This window comes from Podarcis liolepis (genome assembly GCF_965112155.1).
Source record: "Podarcis liolepis genome assembly, chromosome: Z".
NCBI classification, from domain to species: Eukaryota; Metazoa; Chordata; class Lepidosauria; order Squamata; family Lacertidae; genus Podarcis; species Podarcis liolepis.
In genome coordinates this window covers 47922930-47936992 of record NC_139570.1, presented here as the reverse complement: position 1 = coordinate 47936992, position 14063 = coordinate 47922930, and the positions used below count along the sequence as shown (strand labels likewise).

At 46.2% G+C, this 14063-nt stretch overlaps 1 protein-coding gene and 1 long non-coding RNA gene across 2 annotated transcripts in view; one reads left to right on the top strand and one right to left on the bottom strand.

Annotated features, from left to right (window-relative positions):
- Positions 1–14063, bottom strand: part of LOC310698651 — a 77144-nt gene that overhangs the window by 24833 nt on the left and 38248 nt on the right. The window lies entirely within an intron of this gene.
- Positions 65–14000, top strand: COQ4 (coenzyme Q4). The gene is made up of 7 exons (XM_083486038.1): positions 65–634; positions 2424–2594; positions 4299–4395; positions 6016–6118; positions 7114–7243; positions 10046–10139; positions 11767–14000. Exons 1-7 carry the CDS (start codon positions 538–540, stop codon positions 11927–11929), a joined length of 855 nt encoding a protein of 284 aa, XP_083342164.1. The 5' UTR covers positions 65–537; the 3' UTR covers positions 11930–14000.

The following is a 14063-nucleotide window of genomic DNA, read 5'->3' as shown; positions in this document are numbered from 1 at the left end:
CTGCCGCCAAGGCCGGAAAGTGGAATGCGCAGAGGGCAAGAGGTGTAACCTCCAACCACGTCCCCCGGAGCCGCCATCTTGGGGGCGTCATGAAACAAGCGCCGCCGACGCTAAGCGGAAAGAAGACACGTAGAACGCCTCCGCGCCGTGTTTCGCAAAGGCGCCTCGCGAAGCGCAGCCGTCGCTCTCGGAAACGAGCGCCGCTGCGAAACTAGGGAGGGGATACGCAGAAACCTCCGCACGTCGCTCACGGTGGGCGCCGCCCTCGCGAGTCCCTCACGAAATGCAGCCCTCCCGGAAACAAGAGCTGCTGCGAAGATAGGAAAGGCGCAGAGAAAGGAGAGTTTTGGAGGGATCAAGGGGCGAGTGGCGTGAGGAGGCGCAGCGCAGAAGACCAGGGAGTAAGGCGGGAAGGGGTGGGTGGTTGCGAGGAGCAGTATTCGGGTAGCTCCTGCCGGCCGCAGAAGGTAATGCGTGTTTCGTTTTGGGATCCTTGCCTTAGTTTTTGTTCAAAAAGGGAATAAAGCAAAACTAGCTATGGCTCTGGCGCTGCTGCTGCTACCCAGGAGGAGCCGAAGTTTGCTGCCCCTTGCAGGGGACCTGAGAGGAGCCGTACATCTCTGCATGATCAGAGGCAAGTGCACTTGCAGTTTATCCCTCTATTATTATTATTTATTAGATTTCTATACTGCCCTTCGTCCGAAGATCACAGGGCGGTTTACAGTGTAAAACGAAAAATGCACACCACAACAATAAACAATAGCAATAACTCCTTCTACAAACAGTTTTTAAAAGGCCATAGATTGTTTAATCGGCCAAATATATGGTTATAGCAGAATATTTTCACCTCGCTCCCAAACCTATGTAACAAAGGCACCAGGTGAATCTGTGGGGAGAGCATTCCACAAACGAAAAGGTTCATTCTCAATATTGCCGTTCTCCCGATCTCGTGGAGGAGAGTACATGAAGAAGGGCTTCACATGGTGATTAGAGTTTATATGTGGAAAGACGGTCCTTGAGGTATTGTAGTCCTGAGCCTCTTCCCTTTCCCACTCACCCCCAGCTCATTTCACACATAGCTGTCCCTGTTTTCTGTTCCCTGCTAAGATTACATCCTGCTATGAAGTTAGGAAGGGACGCGGGTGTTAAACCACAGAGACTAGGACTTGCCGATCTGAAGGTCGGCGGTTCGAATCCCTGCGACAGGGTGAGCTCCCGTTGCTCAGCCCCAGCTTCTGCCAACCTAGCAGTTCGAAAGCATGTCAAATTGCAAGTAGATAAATAGGTACCGCTCTGGCGGGAAGGTAAACGGTGTTTCCGTGCGCTGCTCTGGTTTGCCAGAAGCGGCTTAGTCATGCTGGCCGCATGACCCAGAAGCTGTACCTTTAGGTGTAGAGAAAGTGGAGAGAAGAAAACTTTTCTCCCTCTTGTAACTCCAGAACTGCCTCTTGTAACTCAGGACTGGTACAAGGAAAGCCTTTACATGGCACATAGTTGGCACATAGTTGAACCGTGGAATTTGCTCTCACAGGAGGTGGCAATGGCTAACTTTGATGGCTTTAAGAGGACTGAATTAATTCATGGAGGAGGATAAGGCTATAGATGGCTACCAGCCATCATGACTATGTTCTAGTTACTCAGTTGGAGGCAGGAATGCTTCCGAATACCATTGGTTGGAAATCACGGCTCTTGTGTTTGAGTCCTGATAGTGGGTTTCTCACTGAGGTATCTGGTTGGCCGCTGTGAGGACAGGATGTTGGACTACATGGGCCATTGGCCTGATCCAGCAGGCTCTTCTTATGTGGGTATTGAAGCTGTTGTTGTTCCCTTTTAGATATACATTGGGGATGACATTTTAAAGTTGATTGGTTGATTGCGCTAACTTTTGTGCCACTTTTCCACAATGAGCTGCGCCCAAAGAGTCTTGCAGCAAATATTCTAAACATCAGTATACCAATATACCAAAATATAGAGCACATCAGTAAAATAAAAAAAAATGACAGAAATCCCAACAATTTGGCAAACACAGAATAAATTCTATATTACTGTTTGTCCAGTGATCCAACCACTCCTTGCTAGTAGCCTCTCTGTCTAGGTTAACTCCATCCCTAGAGAGCAGAGCCTATTTTCTCTCTCTCTCCCAATGTGTTGAGATAAGATGTCTGCTATTTTCTCTTTTTCATCTCAGTGTATAAGTAGTTCCTTCGTGAATAAAGCCTTTTAACTCCAGAAACTGCAATTCAATCTAATTCACCCAAACCGTAAGCTCTTCTAACAATCTGTGCTTGCTTTTATCCTTATTTTCTGGTGATACTTGAGGGGTCACACTAGCTTCTTGCCACTAGCATCAGTAAATAGGACAAAGGAAGATCAGCTGTTCACCTTGCTCATCCCTGTCCTTTGATTGGGCTGTTTTTCCTCAGGTACGGGACGTCTCCTCTGCCATACTGACCAGCCATCAGCCACTGACAGCACCACAGGAGAAGAAAAATATTACCCATTGTATCCAGGACACATCCCCACCAGTCCTCTGCAGAAAGGCCTGCTGGCAGCTGGCTCAGCGTTCATGGCTCTCTACAATCCCTACCGGCATGGTGAGCTGGGGCATGCCATTTTGTGCAAGGTGTGCATTTAGTTTTGCTAGCAAGCGAAGTACACGTATCTTGTGTACTTTCCGGGGGAATCAGGAAGTGCTGTCCTCAATTGACGGGTATACATGGATGGAGAGGGCCCCCCGATAACAAAACAGTGTTGAGTGCTCCTGTTCTGGATGCGAGACAGTCATACTTTCCCCCAGGACTTTCCATTCCAATCCCCCTCAATAGCCCCAGTTTTCTGGGTTTCCCCCCACTCCCTCTGGCAGCCCACATTCCATGCTAACTGAGCATTCAGTCCTCATTGAGCGGTTTTTGTGTTGTTGTGGGGTTTTTGTACTTCTACAGAACCTAAAATCCCACCCGCTGAGCTGACAGTATTCCAGATGTGGTCACACCATAGATTTCTTTGAGGGCAGTATGTTATTGACAGTTTTATTTTCAGTTGCTTTTCATAATGCATCACTTTACACTTGTTTGCACTGAATTACATTTGCCATTTTACTGCTCATTCACACAGTTTGGAGAGGGCCTTTTGGAGCTCTTTACAATCTCTCCCTGTTTTAACAACCCTGAACAATTTAGTATCATGAGCAGACTTGGCCACCTCACTGCTCACCCCTACCTGCAGAACATATATGATCAAGTTTAAAAGCATGGGTCCCAATACTGATATTTAGGAGACTCCACATTCTACGTCTCTTAATTTGGAGAACTGTCTATTTATTCCTACCCTTTGCTTGCTCCAACTTAACCAGTTCCTGAATCACAAGAGGACCTCTCCTCTTAATCATTGACTACTAAGCTTACTCAAGAGTCTTTGGTGAGGTACTTTGGTGAGCTGTCAGCTCCTGGGAACCCTAATGCTTTTAAGCAACTTGGGAACAGAGGAATCAACATCTTACCCAAAATTCACGTAAGAGCTTTGATGGGCATGGGGTCTGCAAATGCCTCCCTAGCAGTACTAAAAAATTTCTCCAACACTTGCTGGCTAAATTTCTATTTTATCTCTTATTTTAATGTTTCAATATTTTAATGTTGTATTTTTAATTTTGTTTTTAAGTTGTAATCATTTAACTTGTTTTTATTATTGCTTGTAAGCCGCTCTGAGCTCGGCCTTGGCTGGGGAGGGCGGGGTATAAATAAAAATTATTATTATTATTATTATTATTATTATTATTATTATTATTATCATCATCATCATCATCATCATCATCATCAAACATAGCTCTTTCTCACAGTCAAACTCTATACCAACCTGCCAACCTGATCCCCCATGCAGTTATGTTGGACGACAACTCCCTTGGCCATTCTGGCTGGACCTAATGGGAGTTACAGTCTAAAACATCTGGAGAGAACTTGGCTGGCAAAGACTGCTCTGCCAGGTTCTCAGTGAAATTCCTGCCCTTAGCAGTCCATGTGGAATAACAGCCATGACTCCGTCGCATACACAGATTTGCCACTATTCCTCTCCTGTTGGCTGGCCAGGAAGGGCTTCATGGGTCCCATTATTGCACACATGCTCACTGAACCTCATTTTAAAAGTGGTGGCTCTTTGGAGGCTGTTGTGTTGATGAATGTCATTGCTATACCAAATTCATTCATTTGCTCTGCAAGTTTTCATTCCGGTGAGTTTTGTGACTTGTCCTGAGCTCTGTTCCTGCTAACTCACTGTCTTCCTCTCTTGTTTGGCTCCATTTACAGATATGGTGGCCGTCCTTGGGGAGACAACAGGGTACCTAGCTCTGAGAAACCTCAGGGAGAAGATGAGGAATGACCCAGAGGGATATCGGATCCTACAGTATGTGAATGTGTGTTTGTTTTGCTTTGTTTTTAGTCTGTAGCTGGGAAGAGATTCTGTCGCATCTGGGCTCGTGGATATGCAGCTCTCCAGTTCTTGCGGAACTGCAGTTCCCATCAGCTCCAGCCAGCATGACTAATGGTTAGGGATGATGGGAATTGGACTCCAGCAAATATTTGGAGGGCTGCAGGCTCTCCACCCCTAAGTTACAGAGATTAGTACCCTTTGGGGACATCTATTCATATTTGAGTTCACATATGAGGATTAGTAACTCGCCTTCAGCATACATTAAGCACACATTTATAACTGTGGATTTTAAGTCTGCAGTCCTAAAATACACTCCTCATTTGTAGTGTTTATGCTTTTAAAAAGAGATAGCCTAGTGAGCACTGTGCTCAGTTGCTGCAGAATTGCTATACAACTGTTGCGGGGGGGGGGTGAAATTTATTTATTTATTTTCATAGAATTTATATGCCACTTGATTGTAAAAAACAACAACTTTGAAGCTTTTTACAAAAGATAAAACAATAATATCAAGAAAAAAATTACAACTATGCAAAAGTTAAAATACTAAAACAGATTAAAATTACCTCGACTTTGTAAGCCTCCAGATAGGTTTGCAGGCGCCAAAAAGAGTTTGGTGAAGATACCTGCTTGATATCAATAGGCAGGGAGTTCCAAAGTGTAGGTGCTGCCACACTAAATGATCAAGCGTCTTTCTAATATCTACTGATTGGTGATAGATTGATAAATGGATGGATAAACAGAGCATTTGAATTCTTACAAATGTGGAGCAGGTATTATGTGGCACCTGTAGTAGCGCCAGTTCTGCCAATCTAAGAGCTGAGTGGGCACATGTGGGGTAAGGAGAACTCATAGGTAAACTGGTGCCAAGTTGTTAAGGGCTTTATATACTAACAGTAACTGCACACTGGCTTGCGAGATCTAGGTTAATAAAAGTATTGCCATGAAATGGATTTTGGATTTTTATTTTGTTTTAATGGCTACATTTACTGCATTTCACACTGCAAACCTGTGCATTCACCTAACTTAGGAATCAGTTCCATGGGGCTTTTTGTACTTGTGCAATGGATCCAGCCATTTCACTTTCATTTCACTTTCAGTTTGTATACCCCCTTTCTATATTGCTATGCAAAAGGTGGTTTACAGCGATAAAATATACAGCAAAGAACACACATCTTTAACCTGATCCAATACAGAGACTAACAATAAAACATAACTTTAAATGCTAAGCCCTGAAGGGTTGCACTCTCAGCTCTTGCCATCGATGTTGGTGGGATTTAGATGCAGTTGGATTGTGCTCAAGCTCAGTATTTCTGAATTACTTGAAGCTGGGATGGGAGATCCTGTGGTCCTTCAGATACCAGTGGACTCCAACTCCCATCATCCCTGACCATTTCCCATGCTGGCTGGGGTGCTTGGGAAGAGGGATTCCAGCAACATCTGGCAGGCCACAGATTCCTAACAGAAAGGTATGGCAATTTGCCCTCATTACATGCTTCAGTGCCTTAATAGAACTATAGGGCTGTAGAAAGGTCAGCTAACCCTCTGGATTTCACAGGCTAAGCCAGCCATCGTCCAATTTGCCTTCCCTTGCAGAGAACGGCCTCGGATACGCCTCTCCACATTAGATATCCGTGGACTTCGGGGGCTTCCAGACGGGACCTTTGGCCGAGAGTATGTCCGGTTTTTGGACGATAATGTGAGTATAGTAGTGCTTAAGGCTGGGTTTCCAATAGAGCAGGGGTTGGGATCCTTTTTGGTTCCATGGTCTTTCTCTGGATCAGCCTCACAGGCCAAATTTGATGTCAAGTGGTTTAGTGTTCTTTCTGTTTTCAGAAAAGTAATTTTTATTGCTTTATATATATGTGTGTGTGTGTGTGTAAATATAATAATTATAATATAATAATATATAATCATTACAAATGCAACCAAGCATAGAAAACATAGATAAGAAATCCCCTCTCCTTCCACCCAAAAACACACTCTTTTGATCCTGTGATGTTCCATTAAATGTCCTCAGTGTCTTCAGTCTCTGAGTCAGTGGGTGCCAATGTCCTGGAACAGGGGTTGGCAAGGTTTACCTTGCCTGGGTCGGTTCACTCCAGTGGAGATCCCTCTGTGGGCTGGATTGTGAGTACGTGTGCCCGTGCCCGCCATTTCTGGCGTCTGTGCAGATGCGATTTCCGGCGTCTGCGCAGGCGCAATTTCTAGCATCTGTGCAGGTGCTGTTTCCAGTGCCATGAAAACGAGTCCCTGCACCACGCTGGTTTAGCGCAGTGCGTGGGGACTTACCAAGCGGGCGGCTCGGTTGGGGGGCGGCTTGTGGGCCGGTTAAATGACCCCCGTGGGCCCCTTGTGGCCCATGGGCCTTAGGTTGCCAACCCCTGTCCTAGAATAATACGAATTTGTCAGCATACATGTGTACACATATCTAGAAATACCTCCAAAGGCAGAATGTCAAAGATCATATATTAAAATATCAGTGGTTAATCACTAATAATGCAACAGAGCTCTGGCTGGCAGCATCTTTCCAGGGTCTTTCGCCATTGCTCTGCTGCCACCTGCTCCTTGTTAACCAGGGAGGCCAAGGGTCAAACCTGGGACCTTCTGCATGCAAAGTTCTGCCACTGAGCTGCAACCTCTCCTTAGTAGTGGATGCACATGAGCCTACTTTTTCTTTTTCCTGGTTGGCAGAGAATCTCTCCAGACACCAGGATGCCTCCTAAGTTTGTAGATGATGAAGAATTGGCCTATGTGGTCCAGCGGTATAGAGAGGTCCATGATCTGATGCACACCCTTCTTGGCATGCCCACCAATATGCTCGGTGAGACAAGGCTTCTTATGGCTGAGTTGAATCTGGTCACCCTGTTTACTACATCACTTTTATTTTCCTTTATTTTACAAATTTGGAAACTGTTTCACAACCTAGGGTCATCAAAACGGTGCACAAAAAGATGAAAATAAGATAAGATACATGTTTTAAAAGAGGTTAAAACCATTCCTGCAAAGTTTTTCAACAATCTTAGCTACATTTAGCTTCATTGGGTGTACATGACTTGTGTTATTGGGGGGGGGGGATTCTGCCTCCCCACTTTCTCCATGCCTAATGCATAGTTCTGTCATTTCACTTTTACCTGCCTTTTCTCTAAACTGAAAAGCCCCAAACACTGCAAGCTTTCTTCATAGGGGAGCCGCTCCAGCCCCGTGACTGTTTTGGTTGTCCTTTTCTGAACCTCTTCCAATTCCACAGAGTTCTTTTTTGAGGTGAGGTGATCAGAACCGGACACCGTATTTCAAATGCAGCTGCACCATAGATTTGTATAAGTGCATTACGATAGCAGCAGTTTTATTTTCAATTCCTTTCTTAATGATCCCTATTGTGGAAAATGCCTTTTTCACAGCTGCAGCACACTGAGTCAGTGCCTTCATTAAATTACCTGCTACTACCTCAATATCTTGTTCCTAGTCAGTAACTGCCTGTTCATACCCTCATCAGTGTACAGTCAAACCTCAGTTGTCGAATGTAACCCGTTCCAGAAGACCGTTCACCTTCTGAAACGTTTGGCAACCGAGGTGCAGGTTCCGATTGGTTGCAAGAGCTTCTTGCACTCAAGCGGAAGCTGCGTCGGACGTTCGAATTCTGAGGAACGTTCGAAAACCGGAGCATTTACTTCCAGGTTTTTGGCATTCGGGAACCGAAATGTTCGAAAACAGAACCGTTCGAGAACTAGTTGAGAATTAAGATTTTTTTTGTCCCAATATGGGTCAGTTATCCACATGGATCTAAGCATTTTCGTACTTGGAGGTGTGTGTATGTAAGTTGCTTGGCATTGGATGTAGCACAATTCATTGTACGCTACGAAGTTGGTGAAGTAGAATCTGGGGATCAGCATCTGTGGAGAAAGTGACAGAGAGCAATAGGCAGGAGAGAGGAGCCCCTTTGCTATTTATGCTAATAAGCAAGGTGTTAAATCACTTCCTCCACTTTCACAAATGGCCTCGTGGTCAGGTGTAATTCCCAAGCAGTTCTGGTCACTGGTTTGGTCACAACATAACCTCTGCCTGCTTTAGTTTATTTTATATTGTGTGTTCTTATCAGTTGTAAGAGTTTACAATATTGGGTGTCATATCCGCAAGAAGAAGCATTACTTATTATTATTAATTATTAAATTTTATTTATACCCCGCCCTCCCCAGCCAAGACGGGGCTCAGAGTGGCTAAAAACAATTGATTAAAATACAACAAAAACACGATAAAAATACAACATTAAAATGCAGCCTCATTTCAGTAGGAACTCAAATCAGAAACTTTTTTTGGGATGAAAACGTCAAGTCTTCACCAAGGCCAGCTATCCAACTGGTCCTAAATGGGCCAGAAAAAAGCCAGGGAAGTCCCCAAATAGGAGTTCCATCACAGAAGGAAAAAGGAAAGGGGGGAGGGGATCAAGTTGATTCCAAGCCAAAGGCCAAGTGGAACAACTCTGTCTTACAGGGCCCTGCGGAAAGAAATCAGATCCTGCAGGGCCCTGGTCTCATGAGACAGAGCGTTCCACCGGGCTGGAGCCAGAGTTGAAAAGGCCCTGGCTCTGGTTGAGGCTAATTACTGCTTGTATCTTGGCAATAAATCAGAGAGTAGCAGCACAAATCTACGTGCTCAGAAATGACTCCCGTGGGGCTCGTTCCTAGGTTAAGTGTCTCTAGGATTGCTGCCTAAATGGTACATGTGTGAAGCAATATCCGCCACAACCTTCTGGCACCGTTTAAGAAGCACATAGCAGGCACAGGTTGTGCATTAATATGTTCACAGATTGGGTGGCAGTTGCCTTTCACCTACTTTCAGGATCCAACCATGTCATGAGTCATTGGGGTGGTTGAGCCAGAGGGAGAGGAGAACTGGAGCAGGGCTAGGAAATGTGGGCTATGGAGGATGGGGGCATTGTGCAATCAACCCTGAGCCATTAAACACAAATGTTCTGGATTTATAGGAGGCAGGCCATGAGTCATTCAGAGATTTGCCCTTTTATCTTCTTTACTGTATCTGTAGAAGCCTGACTGAAATTGCAGAAGGGCTTTGAACTCCTTCAAGGCCCCGACAGCACCCTAGTAGTTATTTTAAAATCTCTGGATGCTTGGACACCTGTCTCTAAAGAACAGGCCACTACCACCAATCCCCCCCCCCCAAAAAAAGCCCCCAAAACTTTTTTTTAAAATGGCCCGGCCTTGGTGGGCATCAAGGCACTGTTTTGGGGCCCTGCCAGCCAGTGTAGACAGCAATGAGCTAGATGGGTCATGGGTCAGATTCTCATGTTGCCTCCCCTAAGGCAGCTTCCCACATTCCTAAAATGTAATTTTAAAAATGTCGTTGTTTTTGCAAAATTCATGAAACCTGCTGCAAACTAGTATCTGACCCTTATGGATGCAAAGAAATATCCGAACAGGTCATTGCTGTTTCTGAAATTTCGAAGCCTTAGAATTCAGGAAGACATTTAACTGGTCCAAAGTTGCCTGGGTGTTTCCGTTCACCTATCAGCCAAATGAAATCTAGGCCACGCCATTGGCTTAAAAGCTTTATAGTTAGGTTGTGACAAAGATTTTCTTTTCTTTTATCTCCTGGTGCTTTTTCTCAGGGGAAGTCGTGGTAAAGTGGTTTGAGGCAGTCCAGACTGGCTTGCCCATGTGCATTCTGGGAGCAGCATTTGGCCCACTCCGCCTTAACGCCTGGTATGTTGAGAAGCCTTTAAATGCAACTTCCATGCAAACATTTTGTCCATTGTTAGTTTGCTAAACAGACACAGTGGTACCTTGGTTTACAGCCATAATCCGTTCTGGAGGTCCGTTTGTAAACCAAAACAGGTTGTAACCCAAGGCGCGCTTCCGCCAATGGGGCCTCCCAAAAAAATTTGTTCGTAACCCAAAAAAAATGGGTTGTAATCCAAAAAATGGTTACAAACCAAGACAAGCACTTCCGAGTTTGACGTGTTTGTCATCCAAGACGTATGCAAACCAAGGTTCCACTGTAGTGTGGCTGTCAGGCCAGAAAGCCTTGGACCGGCCTTCAAACATTCGCCTCAGATCAATCAACTCCTTTATGTTTGGAGATTCAGAAAAGGGCAGTGAAAATTACAGGGGACTTCCTAGTTTGGGAAAAAGTCAACTAAAGAAGGAACCTGAGTCTACTTTGAACTCACACAGGAAGTTCTACTTAAGCAATTTTTAATGTAAGAAGAGCCCTGCTGGGCCTATCTTATCCGGCGTCCCATATCCCACAGTGGCCAACCAGGAGCTCTAATGGGAAGCCCCGTAGGGACGTGACGCATTGTTCTCTCCCACTGTTGTTCCCCAACAGGAGGTATTCAGAGGCATCGTTCCTCAGATCCTCAGTTCACCTGTCACAGCAAGCCAAAGAGGTCCTCCTGCAGATGCCACCGTATCAGGAAGTCTGTTCTGTGCAATATAGTACAGTGGACACTCAGGTTGCGATCGTGAGCCGTGCAGGATGCACGTTCACAACCCGTGTCTGCGCATGCGCGGGTTGCGATTCGGCGTTTCTGCGCTTGCGCAAAGTGCGATTTAGCTCTTCTGCGCATGCGCGACTGCTGAAACCCGGAAGTAACCCGTTCTGGTACTTCTGGGTTTCGGCATACTGCAACCCAAAAAAACGCAACCTGAAGTGGCTGTAACCTGAGGTATGACTGTAATCAGGTCTTTAGCGTGGCAGCACCTAACCTTCAGAGCACCCTCCCCACCTGGTTATTAGGCAGGTGTCATCCGGTGCCTATCAAGGACCTTACTTTTTCAACAGAGCCTTTCTGTGGGGAGACCTTTGCCCCAGGCTGTTTCTGAATTGAATCTCTCTCCCCGCCACCACATGGAATTGTTTGTAGTTGGCTTTTTATGTTGGGTACAGTAGATTCCGGTGTATAAGACGACTTTTTAACCCCAGAAAATCCTCTAAAAAGTCAGGGTTCATCTTATACGCCGGGTATGGGTTCGCTGGGCAGTAGCAGTGGGTGGCAGGCTCCGTTCTGCACCGGGAGGAAGCCGCCCAGCGAAGCCGGCTTAGCATCACTGGGCAGCTTCGCCGGGTAGCGTCCTCCCGGCGCGGAGACCGCTGCCCACTGCCACTGCCCAGCGAAGCTGCCACGTATTAGGCGACTGGGTGTATAAGTCAACCCCCCAGATTGGCAGCTGCCAATTTGGGGAGTCATCTTATACGCCCAGTCGCCTAATATGCCAGAATCTATGGTAATTTCTTTTCTGCTTCAAGATATTTTGTGGGAAACGACTCAGGAATGGAATCAAAACAAACCAATAAATAACTTTTGGATTTCCGTCTCCGTCCATCCAGGAAGCTGCGTGTTCTGACCACTGAGCTCATCCCATGGGCTGTTCGGAGTGGAAGTAGCGTCAACTGCATCCTGAATTTCTATTACGAGGAGCGCTGGGAGCAAACCATAGACTCTCTTCGTCACGAAATCGGTATCCTGCCACCTCCAGCAATTCCGGAGTAAATTTCTGCTGGGGAAAATGGGGGAAAAGTCACTGGCAGGCATTGAAGAAGCAGTAGATGAAGTAGATTTAGGGTCTCAGAAGTTAAACCACAGCTTGCCTTGGATCAGCTGAGCAGCCACGGTTTGGCCAAGCAAAAAGTTTATTAATTCAGTTGGCAGCATGTTCTGCATTTTCCCTGCCACTCCAACCAGACGATTTAAAATGGTAAGACAGTGTTTTAAAACACAAAGCCTCTTCAGTCATTTAAACAGCAGTGAAAACACTGGGAAGAAGGAAATTTGAAACCCTGAAAACTCCGGCGGAGAAGAGGCCTGAAACGCTAAATGGTGGATTGTACATAAATGCACAGCTGCCCAGCAAGGCGGATTCTTGGCATATTCCCGTTTGATAGACCAGGGCTGGGATATTTGCTGCCTGCAGTCCTGATTACGCCCATCTTCCTGACACCTGAGGTCAGATGGTGCAGTAAGGGTGGGACATACTAAGAGCATGTTTCAGCTCATCTGTAGTGCCTGCAAAGCCCCTTTCCCAGTGCAGTGCCGGATAGTGCTTTGAGAGGGGCCTCTAAAGACTGGTTGTTTTATCATCTGCAGGGGTCTTCAGAAGCCCCATTCAAAGCACTGAGTAAAATAGTGTTCTGAAAGGGGCTTCAAAAGGCCCCTGTGTGCCGAAAGCTCACAGTTGACCAGTGGACTAGGCACGTCCCCCCACTCCTGTCACAGGCAGAACTGAGGCCGGGTGAATTTAAAGCAGCAGTGGAGAACCTTTTGCAGGCCAAAGGTCTCTTTGTCATGGGCAACCCGTTCCAGTGGTAGGCGACGCCAGAGGCAAGTGGGCGGATCGATGGATGTGACCGCTGCAAGATACTCTGCATTCCAGCCTCACATGTCTCCACCCAGGCAAGCAAGAGACATTAGTTAACACAGTTCCAGGACACATTTCAGTCAGGTAAAAACATGAAAGGTTATTTCAGGGCAGGGCTGGTGAGGTGCAGCCTAGGGGGTGGTGGCCAGTGGTATCACATTATGCTCCTTTGTCTAAGATTCTCCACCCCTTCAGCTAAGGCTACAGGGTGAATTCTGGACGAAGAGGGCTTTAAACCAGGGTGGCATCAGGATCCAGATATTTACTCCCATTGGACCTCTAGCTCTACATCAGTGGGGCTTGTTGCTGCAGTGAATACAGCTGAAACTACAGATATTTGCAAATCATCTATTGTTTGCCTACTCCTGGGCTACCAGGGTGGTTGATCTCTCTCTACAAACCGCCTTTGGGTGAAAGGAATGAAGAATGCTGCCCATGACTTTGTCTCCACCAAGGACAGAGGCACAAGGCCAAGTCCAGTTCTTAGCAGCACAGTTTAAGAAGGATGTTGACAAGCTGGAACACATGCAGAGGAAGGTGACCAAGATGGTCAAGGGTCTGGAAACCAAGCCATATATCACAGGGGTGCTCAGACTTTTTTCAAAGAGGGCCAGATTTGATGAAGTGAACTTCTTGAGCTTTTTGGGGGGATTTAACCCCAATAAATAAACTGCCACAGGGGCCAGATAAAATCAGCCAAGGGGCCGGATTAGGCCCCCATATTGGACTTTGGGCATGCTCGCCATATGAGGAACGGTTGAAGGAGTTGAGTACATTTAGCCTGGAAAAGAGGAGACTGAGAGGAGATGCGATAACCATCTTCAAATATCTCAAGGGCTGCTACATGGAAGATGGATCAAGCTTGTTTTCTCCTGCTGTGGAGGCTAGAACCCAAGCCGCTGGATTCAGGTTACAAGAAAGAAGATTCCAACTTAACATTAGAAAGAACTTTATGATGGCAAGAGCTGTTTGACAGTGGAATGGTCTCCCTCAGGAGGTGGCGGACTCTCCTTCCTTGGAGGTTTCTAAGCAGAGTTGGCCATCTGTCCTGGATGCTTCAGTTGAGTTTCCTGCATTGCAGGGGGTTGGGCTGGATGACCCTTGGGGTCCCTTCCAACTCTACAGTTGGGACTGAGATAACTGCCCATCACAGCTGGAAAGAGATTCATATCTGTAAGTTCCTTAATAAATCGCCAGTGCACACAATATGCTTAATGTGATCAGTTGTCTTTTTGTGTCAGGGCTGCTGGATATGTGTGTAGCTGGACT

Excerpts from the sequence above, each read along its gene's own strand:
- COQ4 (XM_083486038.1), top strand. The coding sequence starts at position 538 with ATGGCTCTGGCGCTGCTGCTGCTACCCAGGAGGAGCCGAAGTTTGCTG. Across the intron at positions 4,396-6,015 it reads GAGGGATATCGGATCCTACA|AGAACGGCCTCGGATACGCC; the intron begins GTATGTGAATGT and ends CTTCCCTTGCAG. Across the intron at positions 6,119-7,113 it reads TCCGGTTTTTGGACGATAAT|AGAATCTCTCCAGACACCAG; the intron begins GTGAGTATAGTA and ends CCTGGTTGGCAG.